Source organism: Poecilia formosa, unplaced genomic scaffold (assembly GCF_000485575.1).
Source record: "Poecilia formosa unplaced genomic scaffold, Poecilia_formosa-5.1.2 Scaffold6, whole genome shotgun sequence".
Taxonomy (NCBI): Eukaryota; Metazoa; Chordata; class Actinopteri; order Cyprinodontiformes; family Poeciliidae; genus Poecilia; species Poecilia formosa.
The window spans coordinates 3,050,769-3,062,250 of NW_006799945.1; the positions used below are offsets into that span (position 1 = coordinate 3,050,769).

The 11,482-nt window shown below is 42.2% G+C and overlaps 1 protein-coding gene across 1 annotated transcript; it reads left to right on the forward strand.

Moving 5' to 3' along the window:
* The first annotated feature begins 397 nt into the window (after positions 1–397).
* trim69 (tripartite motif containing 69) lies at positions 398–10,776 on the forward strand. Its single transcript, XM_007567563.2, has 11 exons — positions 398–1,605; positions 1,874–1,969; positions 2,562–2,795; positions 3,418–3,440; positions 3,525–3,812; positions 5,613–6,378; positions 6,639–6,734; positions 7,327–7,560; positions 8,183–8,205; positions 8,290–8,405; positions 9,253–10,776. Exons 1-11 carry the CDS (start codon positions 970–972, stop codon positions 9,795–9,797), a joined length of 3,057 nt encoding a protein of 1,018 aa, XP_007567625.2. The 5' UTR covers positions 398–969; the 3' UTR covers positions 9,798–10,776.
* The last annotated feature ends 706 nt before the right edge of the window (positions 10,777–11,482 follow it).

An 11,482-nucleotide genomic window follows, 5' to 3' on the forward strand; every position in this document is an offset into this window, starting at 1 on the left:
AAATAGAAGAAATTGTTTTCCAAGACTTTTTACAGAAAAAAAAAAAAAAAATCTAAAAAGTGCGGTGTGCATTTGTACTTATCACCCTGAGTCGATACTTTGCAGAGCTGTCTGGCTGGTCTGGTTTTTATTTATTTAGATTTATCAGAGAAACAGAGTTGGACTTTTCTTAGATTTATATTTATGAAACAAACCATGCATTGTGTTCCTTTCACTTCACAATTCATTTACCTCATAAAACCCTGAAAAAAAACCCCCAACAAAACACACAGACATTTTCAGTTATATCATGATAAAATGCTACAAGTTTCCAGGGGAATAAATATTTTCGCAAAACTCTACATACGTTAAAGTTCTGCAAAATTGACTTGTATAACTATGAAGTGTTTTGTCATTTCTATGTACAATAACATCCACACAGGAAACTATGATTTCATGCAGGATGTCTCTTTTTTTCCCCTGTGAACTTCACTTCCTGCAGTCCCCCCATGTCATTGTTTGACTGTTTTAATGATATTGTTTAGTCTTGGTTGAGGGTGGAGAGGGCTGTAATAAAAAGATTCAGGAAACCTGACATCCAACATCACACAGAGCTATTTCTGCTCTGTTAGTGGGACTAATACAAATGCACACACAGACACGCATGTCGCACAGTGAGTGGATTTACTTTTTTGTGGGTTATAGAGTTCAGAGAAACGGGAATTTCTGCACAGACTTCAGGGATCAAACAGGCCAAGAAAAGAATATCTCTGGCCCGCCTCAGTTTCCTGACTATGTGACGTCTGAGAGGGGAAGAGGGGGGCGAATGAGATCCCCTTTGCTATCTGTTCCTGAGACTGAGCCTGCTTCTGCGCCTCCCACTTCATTTTCCCAGTAGTCAACAGGAAGACTGGAGGCCAGAGAGAGTGGTCGCAGTCTGCAGGAGAGGAACGTCCAGGGTCCAGCTGTAGTGAGAACAAAGGCAAAGGAATGAGCAACAGCCAGAAAGAAGTGAAGAAAGTCCAGTCAGTTTATCTGCAAAACTTGGAGAGACTTAACAAAGGGACAAAGTCTGAGAAAAAGAGTTGGAACCCCAAAGAAGGAGATTTTTCTGTGAAAGCAGCAATGGAAAAGCTGCGACCTTCTCCCATAGCTGGCCAAGTTGCCAAAAGCTCAGCAAACAGAATCAGCAGAGATCTGACCTGCTCCATATGCTTGGATCTTTTCAAGCAGCCAGTTTCCCTGCCTTGCGATCACACTTTCTGCCAGGGCTGCATCGAGGGCTACTGGACGGGGCCGCGGGGTCCCGGCCAGGGGGGCACGGGCTCCTGCCCTCAGTGCAGGAAGGTGTACCCCGGGAAGAGCTACCGACCCAACCGCATCGTTGCCAACATTGTGGAGAGCTACTGTCACGGTTTGGAGGAGAGCGGGAGCACGGGATGCCTGGCAGATGCGGGGTGTGCGGAGAGGGCTCCTGCTCCTGTCCCACACTGCAGCAGGCACAGGGAGGAGCTGAAGCTGTACTGCGAGGAGGACCAGGAGCTGGTGTGTTTGGTGTGCGGCGTGTCCCAGGAGCACAGGAACCACACCATGATGTGTGTCCAGGAGGCTGAGCAGAAATACAGGGTGAGTTCCTCTATGATCGCGTCTTCAGGTTGCTATTATTCAAGTTTATCTGGAATAGTGGGGTCCAGGTTTGCATGCAATACATCTGGTGGCAGATACTTTCTAGGCACCAGTGCAGTAGATCAAGTGAAACATGTATTTTCTTTTCCTGTCAGGTTTGCAGTTTGTTGATTTCTCTGATGCCCCCCTCCACCCCACAAAAGCCAGTGAAAGTTGTGCCATTGTGTTTGCAGTGAGTCACAGTTGTTTTGCTGCGTTTCTCCTGCAGGGATTTCTCAACAGCTCCATGGATTCCTTAAAAGTGGAGCTCAACACGGCGCTGCAGTGTGACAGGGAGGCTGAAGATGAAGTTAAAAAGCTCAAGGTGGGATCAAACACAAACGAAAACAAAATCTTATTTCCAATCACCGATGTTCCCTCATTTCTAAGTCTTTCAATACTCAGAGGATCATAAATTTTGAGGCTCTGCATCCAATCCAAAATTGCTTTAAGGTATTCAAATAATGAAGGCTATAAACACAGAATAAAGCTTTCTTAAGTCATCTCACACTGCCTTTGCAAGTGTTATGAGTTAGCTCCTAAAATTGCTCACTTTTTTGTCTTTTCACAAATAAAAGTCTCAAATCTGAAACTGAGACTCAAAGCACATTTACTGAGTCTAAGTGTTTTCCATTTGAACTAAAGATGACCAAATGTAGTCCAGTTTTGTAAGAAAACTTTGAAACTGGCTGTTAGTTTTGCACCAGTAGCCTGCACGGCAGATGCTAACGTTAGCATAGTTAGCAGCTAATGGTTGCCAACGGTTAAAAAAAAACATTTTCCCTGTGAGAAACAAAATATTTCAAAGTGCCAGAGGCTTATTTTATGCTTATACAATATTTCTGACGCACACATAATTTGCATAAAGCCTTTCTCAGTTGAGTCCCTTGCTAAAGTCTGCCATCGTCCGTTCCCAGGACCACACGGCCGATCTGAAGCAGCGCATCGAGGCCCAGTTCAGCGACCTGCACCAGTTCCTGTACCAGGAGGAAAAACTCCTCCAGGTGAAGCTGAAGACGGAGGAGCGCAGGGAGCTGATCCGCCTGGACGAGCACAAGGCCCTGCTGTGCGTGGAGATCTCCCGCCTGCAGAGGGCCGTCCACGAGATAGAGGACAAACTCAAAGAACAGGACCCGTTCATCTTGCTCCGGGTGAGTTCAGCCGTATGAAATTCATGCACAGTGGAGAACAACTCATCTGGAAGTTATTACCAGCATGATGAGTCAGCCGCGGGGCCGCTTAGCGTGGAAAAAAATGCTGAGCTCTTGGTTTCAATAAAGTTTTTTTTTTTTTTTTTCTAAATCTGTTTTTATATGAGGTGGACAAAGGTCTCATTTTTGCCAAAACATACACTTCTGCGAATCATTTTAAACGCCTCAGACATTCCAGATTTGATTGAGCAGAGTTTGCGTTTCATGTTTGTTAGAGGCCTTACACACGCTTGACCATATCAGATGAATATCAGCAACCACTTAAAAACAAAAGACTCTAGGGCTCAGAGAGTTCAGACAGGACGCAGGCCAGTAATCTCACCCTCTCATCTGGAGAATAAGGGACTTTAGCTCAGGCACGTTGCCACTCTATCTCTGGCTTCAGCTGCGGGACTTTCCCCAGGCCACAAAGATCCCGCAGGGTGGGACTGCATGAGCTCAGACGTTGATGTAATGTGGAAAGAAAGATTTCTCTACTTTAAAATAAAAAAAAACTAATTACCGGTCTCTCTCGCTCTCTGTGTGTGTGTCTTCCTGTGCTTCTTGCTGCTCCTTGTGTTAGAGCATCAAAGCCCTTCCCCAGAGGTGAGTGTGAGAAACTTTTGGATGTGTTTTCCTTGGAAAGATGTGACTTTATTCCCTCCTTTCATTGCTTGATGTTGTTGGCAGGCCTTCTCTCAAGTTTGAGAAACCGACTTTTACACCACCAAGTCTGTGTGAGGGCCGCTTTGCGGGGCCTCTGCAGTACAGAGTTTGGAAGTCTATGAGGGGAAGCCTTTATCCAGGTAATGCATGCAACACATGGGCTCCTAAACTACTCACCTGCACAGATATTCATCTTGAGAAGCTGAACTTACAGTGTCACACCTGCTTAAGGTTTTCTTTATGTGTTGCAACAGCAAAGACATGTTTTATTGGGACATTATATAAAGAATTAGCTCAGAGTAACACATACTTGTGAAGTGGAAGGAAAATAATTCATAAAATCCACATTTCTTTTGCAAATAATAATCTTGAAAGTGCAGCCTTTTGTTGTATTTAGATTTTTGTTTTTTTTTAGCAGAGCCGGATTTACAAGAATGTGGGCCCTGGGCAGGAGCTAGTTTTGGTGCCCTAGTCAGTTCAGAAAGATTCTTCTTCGAATACAAATTACAATACACTAAAAGATAGTCCTATACATAAATTGATGCATGATTGGTTTTACATGNGAAACCTGAACCAAAACACACACCTTTGAAAAGAGATGGCTTACAGTTTTATGGTTCCCTGTGGTTGTTTCAGGAACAATATTTCTGTTGATAACGTCTCCACCATGAACAGAGCGCAGTCCAGATATGGCTGAATCTGAGAGAGAGGGACAAGTTGTTTTAGATGTCCACAAATCACAGATAATTGATCATTATTGGCAGAGATGTGCTTTGGAACATTGCTATTTGATCAATCAAAAGATCAAAATTTAAAGCTTATAAATTAACATTTATTATTATTATTATAAACAGCACACCAGAAAACATACAGATGATGTTTTGCAGGATTAATCAAAAATCTGCCTAATCAGCTTAACAAGTATTCAGCAAAACAAAGCCTTATTGGTGTAGTCTCAAGTTAGCTGACAAAATCTGATTCTGAGTTTACTTCCCAGAAATATGTTTACAATAAACAAACACTGACCGACTGAATTAATTTACAGAGCCTGATGTAACATCTTGCAATTCTGGTAATTCTGCCGGGTTTTTTTTTTAGCTTGTTTCAGAACAAACTTTATTTAACTGAACCAACGCGATCGAAGCCTCAGATTGTGTAAACCTCACGCAATGTCGTGCAAAAATATTAATACAGGAAGTTGACATTATGTAGCATTATATCCACAAACTTCTCTAAAGTTTATTGGGATAAACCAGCAAGTGGCATGCTAGTAAAATAGAAGAAATTGTTTTCCAAGACTTTTTACAGAAAAAAAAAAAAAAAATCTAAAAAGTGCGGTGTGCATTTGTACTTATCACCCTGAGTCGATACTTTGCAGAGCTGTCTGGCTGGTCTGGTTTTTATTTATTTAGATTTATCAGAGAAACAGAGTTGGACTTTTCTTAGATTTATATTTATGAAACAAACCATGCATTGTGTTCCTTTCACTTCACAATTCATTTACCTCATAAAACCCTGAAAAAAAACCCCCAACAAAACACACAGACATTTTCAGTTATATCATGATAAAATGCTACAAGTTTCCAGGGGAATAAATATTTTCGCAAAACTCTACATACGTTAAAGTTCTGCAAAATTGACTTGTATAACTATGAAGTGTTTTGTCATTTCTATGTACAATAACATCCACACAGGAAACTATGATTTCATGCAGGATGTCTCTTTTTTTCCCCTGTGAACTTCACTTCCTGCAGTCCCCCCATGTCATTGTTTGACTGTTTTAATGATATTGTTTAGTCTTGGTTGAGGGTGGAGAGGGCTGTAATAAAAAGATTCAGGAAACCTGACATCCAACATCACACAGAGCTATTTCTGCTCTGTTAGTGGGACTAATACAAATGCACACACAGACACGCATGTCGCACAGTGAGTGGATTTACTTTTTTGTGGGTTACAGAGTTCAGAGAAACGGGAATTTCTGCACAGACTTCAGGGATCAAACAGGCCAAGAAAAGAATATCTCTGGCCCGCCTCAGTTTCCTGACTATGTGACGTCTGAGAGGGGAAGAGGGGGGCGAATGAGATCCCCTTTGCTATCTGTTCCTGAGACTGAGCCTGCTTCTGCGCCTCCCACTTCATTTTCCCAGTAGTCAACAGGAAGACTGGAGGCCAGAGAGAGTGGTCGCAGTCTGCAGGAGAGGAACGTCCAGGGTCCAGCTGTAGTGAGAACAAAGGCAAAGGAATGAGCAACAGCCAGAAAGAAGTGAAGAAAGTCCAGTCAGTTTATCTGCAAAACTTGGAGAGACTTAACAAAGGGACAAAGTCTGAGAAAAAGAGTTGGAACCCCAAAGAAGGAGATTTTTCTGTGAAAGCAGCAATGGAAAAGCTGCGACCTTCTCCCATAGCTGGCCAAGTTGCCAAAAGCTCAGCAAACAGAATCAGCAGAGATCTGACCTGCTCCATATGCTTGGATCTTTTCAAGCAGCCAGTTTCCCTGCCTTGCGATCACACTTTCTGCCAGGGCTGCATCGAGGGCTACTGGACGGGGCCGCGGGGTCCCGGCCAGGGGGGCACGGGCTCCTGCCCTCAGTGCAGGAAGGTGTACCCCGGGAAGAGCTACCGACCCAACCGCATCGTTGCCAACATTGTGGAGAGCTACTGTCACGGTTTGGAGGAGAGCGGGAGCACGGGATGCCTGGCAGATGCGGGGTGTGCGGAGAGGGCTCCTGCTCCTGTCCCACACTGCAGCAGGCACAGGGAGGAGCTGAAGCTGTACTGCGAGGAGGACCAGGAGCTGGTGTGTTTGGTGTGCGGCGTGTCCCAGGAGCACAGGAACCACACCATGATGTGTGTCCAGGAGGCTGAGCAGAAATACAGGGTGAGTTCCTCTATGATCGCGTCTTCAGGTTGCTATTATTCAAGTTTATCTGGAATAGTGGGGTCCAGGTTTGCATGCAATAAATCTGGTGGCAGATACTTTCTAGGTACCAGTGCAGTAGATCAAGTGAAACATGTATTTTCTTTTCTTGTCAGTTTGTTGATTTCTCTGATGCCCCCCTCCACCCCACAAAAGCCAGTGAAAGTTGTGCCATTGTGTTTGCAGTGAGTCACAGTTGTTTTGCTGCGTTTCTCCTGCAGGGATTTCTCAACAGCTCCATGGATTCCTTAAAAGTGGAGCTCAACACGGCGCTGCAGTGTGACAGGGAGGCTGAAGATGAAGTTAAAAAGCTCAAGGTGGGATCAAACACAAACGAAAACAAAATCTTATTTCCAATCACCGATGTTCCCTCATTTCTAAGTCTTTCAATACTCAGAGGATCATAAATTTTGAGGCTCTGCATCCAATCCAAAATTGCTTTAAGGTATTCAAATAATGAAGGCTATAAACACAGAATAAAGCTTTCTTAAGTCATCTCACACTGCCTTTGCAAGTGTTATGAGTTAGCTCCTAAAATTGCTCACTTTTTTGTCTTTTCACAAATAAAAGTCTCAAATCTGAAACTGAGACTCAAAGCACATTTACTGAGTCTAAGTGTTTTACATTTGAACTAAAGATGACAAAATGTAGTCCAGTTTTGTTAGAAAACTTTGAAACTGGCTGTTAGTTTTGCACCAGTAGCCTGCACGGCAGATGCTAACGTTAGCATAGTTAGCAGCTAATGGTTGCCAACGGTTAAAAAAAAACATTTTCCCTGTGAGAAACAAAATATTTCAAAGTGCCAGAGGCTTATTTTATGCTTATACAATATTTCTGACGCACATATAATTTGCATAAAGCCTTTCTCAGTTGAGTCCCTTGCTAAAGTCTGCCATCGTCCGTTCCCAGGACCACACGGCCGATCTGAAGCAGCGCATCGAGGCCCAGTTCAGCGACCTGCACCAGTTCCTGTACCAGGAGGAAAAACTCCTCCAGGTGAAGCTGAAGACGGAGGAGCGCAGGGAGCTGATCCGCCTGGACGAGCACAAGGCCCTGCTGTGCGTGGAGATCTCCCGCCTGCAGAGGGCCGTCCACGAGATAGAGGACAAACTCAAAGAACAGGACCCGTTCATCTTGCTCCGGGTGAGTTCAGCCGTATGAAATTCATGCACAGTGGAGAACAACTCATCTGGAAGTTATTACCAGCATGATGAGTCAGCCGCGGGGCCGCTTAGCGTGGAAAAAAATGCTGAGCTCTTGGTTTCAATAAAGTTTTTTTTTTTTTTTTTCTAAATCTGTTTTTATATGAGGTGGACAAAGGTCTCATTTTTGCCAAAACATACACTTCTGCGAATCATTTTAAACGCCTCAGACATTCCAGATTTGATTGAGCAGAGTTTGCGTTTCATGTTTGTTAGAGGCCTTACACACGCTTGACCATATCAGATGAATATCAGCAACCACTTAAAAACAAAAGACTCTAGGGCTCAGAGAGTTCAGACAGGACGCAGGCCAGTAATCTCACCCTCTCATCTGGAGAATAAGGGACTTTAGCTCAGGCACGTTGCCACTCTATCTCTGGCTTCAGCTGCGGGACTTTCCCCAGGCCACAAAGATCCCGCAGGGTGGGACTGCATGAGCTCAGACGTTGATGTAATGTGGAAAGAAAGATTTCTCTACTTTAAAATAAAAAAAAACTAATTACCGGTCTCTCTCGCTCTCTGTGTGTGTGTCTTCCTGTGCTTCTTGCTGCTCCTTGTGTTAGAGCATCAAAGCCCTTCCCCAGAGGTGAGTGTGAGAAACTTTAGGATGTGTTTTCCTTGGAAAGATGTGACTTTATTCCCTCCTTTCATTGCTTGATGTTGTTGGCAGGCCTTCTCTCAAGTTTGAGAAACCGACTTTTACACCACCAAGTCTGTGTGAGGGCCGCTTTGCGGGGCCTCTGCAGTACAGAGTTTGGAAGTCTATGAGGGGAAGCCTTTATCCAGGTAATGCATGCAACACATGGGCTCCTAAACTACTCACCTGCACAGATATTCATCTTGAGAAGCTGAACTTACAGTGTCACACCTGCTTAAGGTTTTCTTTATGTGTTGCAACAGCAAAGACATGTTTTATTGGGACATTATATAAAGAATTAGCTCAGAGTAACACATACTTGTGAAGTGGAAGGAAAATAATTCATAAAATCCACATTTCTTTTGCAAATAATAATCTTGAAAGTGCAGCCTTTTGTTGTATTTAGATTTTTGTTTTTTTTTAGCAGAGCCGGATTTACAAGAATGTGGGCCCTGGGCAGGAGCTAGTTTTGGTGCCCTAGTCAGTTCAGAAAGATTCTTCTTCGAATACAAATTACAATACACTAAAAGATAGTCCTATACATAAATTGATGCATGATTGGTTTTACATGCTCCCCAAAAATTACGATATCTTAATTTTCAAATACTTGAGCGTGGCTTATATTCATTAAAATCCCAAAATATTAATACAATTAATTTGATATAGGCCTATGAATTTTATCTAAAGTGCAATGCAAAACAACCATTCATTTAAAAAACAAACAAAAAAAAGTCTTTGGTCTGACAAAAACAAAAAAGTGGCTGTAGACTCCTGCAAGCCCTTAAAATCTGGCCCAGTTTCTGAGTTTTCCAACTAGAAAAATCAGAGTTTTCAAATGTATCTTTTTTTTCTTTTATTTCTAAATTATGCACTAATATGTAAATTTCTTTAAAATAAAGTTTGACGTCGCAACGTGACACAATGTGAGAAAAGTTGGCGGATACAAATACCTTTGCAAGGCGCTGTGTCATATCAAAAAAACGTCCCTCTGCTTAGTTCCAGCAGCCATTACGTTTAACTCCAGTACCGCCAACCCGTGGCTCAGCCTGAGCTCCTCCCTCACCTGCGTCCGCTACCAGACCTTCAACCACACCGTGGAGGACAACCCCAACAGGTTCAACGCCGCCCTGTCGCTGCTCGCAAGTCAGGGCTTCACTCATGGCCGACACTACTGGGAGATCGAAGTCTACAGCAGCACGGTGTGGACGGTGGGGGTCGCCAGGGAGTCGGTTCCCAGAAAAGGAGTCATCAAGGCCCTCCCAGCCAACGGCTTCTGGACTCTCACCCTCTCTTATGGTGTTAGATACATGGCCGGCACATCCCCGCCGACCGTCCTGTCCCTGGAGGAGCCGCTGGCCCGGATTGGGGTGTACCTGGACTACAAGCGGGGCCTGGTGTCTTTTTACAACGCAGAGAGCATGACCCACCTCTACACCTTCAGGGAGACCTTCACTGAGACGCTGTACCCTTACTTCAACCTCGGCTTCCTGGATAAAGTGCACGAAAATGAGCCTCTCAAGGTTTTCTTACCAAAGATTTAATAGCAGGAGTAAGAGAGAGCAAGTGAACATGCCTGAAGTTAAAAATGAGGAAACTAATTGTTGCTATGAACTGACAATAATGTGCAAAAGTCATGAGTTACACATGACCGATTTATATTTTTCTTGCAGTAGGCAAGACTTTCTTGTAAACTTTTTAAGCAGTCTCTACGAAACCTGTAAGATATATCCAAAAAAATAACAAAATCTAAATTATAAAATAGAATTTCAGCAACAAAAATCTGATTTTATAGGAGATATTTGCTAAAACTCCATCATACAGTGGATGGTAAACTGAAGGGTGATGGACCTCTTTCAGAGTTTGAACTTTTTCCTCGTTGAAAAACTTTGGATTCTGTCAATCAGCAGCTGATAATTGTTTCGTTCTACGCTTTTCTTATCATTTCTTAAACATTAGCCAATTAGCAAAATGTGGCCAAAGTTATAGAGAATTAACTGACAATCAACAGCATTTCAAAAGATAACAAGAAAGTCTGACTCTTTGGAAAGAAAATGTGATGAAATCGTTTGGTTTCAAACTTTTATGCAGTATTATATATGCAATAAACATTTGTAAAATATCGTCGATTAATTATTTTCTTTATGTATCCTAAACAATCTGACTTTAACACTACTCTGTATTATGAGTAGCATTTTCTGAAACACACGGTTGAGTTTGTAGGAAGTTTTCCCGCTCCGTGTTTTATTTTTGAGAAGCTGTGCTTCAGACTGTGTATAATCACCTGACTGAGAATGGATGAAATAATCTCTCTCCTGCTCATCTGTACATGTGTATTTTAATTTTGAAGAATTATAAGTGAAAATGTAAAACCTTTGTTTCTAAAAACACGATTGGCTCGATGGTTTGAATCTATGCACTGTGAAGCAGTTCCACTTTTAATTGGTGCCGTCAGAATAAATTGAAAGGAATAAACACCGCATGAATGTCAGATGGAAGTAAATGAAGAAAGAATATACAAAACTTTTAAATAGCTGTAGTTTTTTTTCCCTCTCTGCCTGTAAAAGTAACTCAGGTTTTAAATCTGATTATATCTATATTTAATAATCTGATTCAAAAACTGATTCATGCAAAGCTCGATTTAGTCCACCTGCAGTGAGATCCACGTTTCTCAGCACGCTTGGTAAAAAAAAAAATAAATAAGACGGCTTTAAATAAATTAATCTTTTATGTCAGTAGCATGATCTATATCTGAAATTTTTAGAGAAATAAATAATTTAACATATGTATTTAGCAGATGCATTCAATGTGAGGGCAAATTCCACACTGCAAAAAAATATTTTTAACAACATTTCAGATTTCACATTTGCGTTCCCAACAAATCCTATGCAAATAAAGGTAATTGAAACCCAGTAGAGTGTTAAAAATGGGCCTAATCTTTGACTTCCTGTTTCCATTTGGTGTTGGGACAAATTTCTCTCAGCCACTCTTCAAAATGGGAAAGAAAGTAAGGAATACAATTGTTGATTTTCATAAATCAGGAATTAGCTACAGGTAAAAGTCCAGCAGTTACATATGCACAGTCAGAGAAACATTTATATGGAAAACAGTTTGAGGTCCTAAAAACTCTGCAGCTTATTTTCAAAGCTTTCTGTTCACATCGTTAAGAGTGCAGCAAATGACTGCGGAGGCTGCTATAATTATTCACTGAAAGCATGTTGCTAAACAT

Bases quoted from the DNA above. Each gene is read 5' to 3' on its own strand.
- trim69 (XM_007567563.2), top strand. From the start codon at position 970: ATGAGCAACAGCCAGAAAGAAGTGAAGAAAGTCCAGTCAGTTTATCTG. The intron at 6,379-6,638 runs GTGAGTTCCTCT...TTTCTCCTGCAG, and splicing joins AGGCTGAGCAGAAATACAGG to GGATTTCTCAACAGCTCCAT. The intron at 8,406-9,252 runs GTAATGCATGCA...CCCTCTGCTTAG, and splicing joins GAGGGGAAGCCTTTATCCAG to TTCCAGCAGCCATTACGTTT.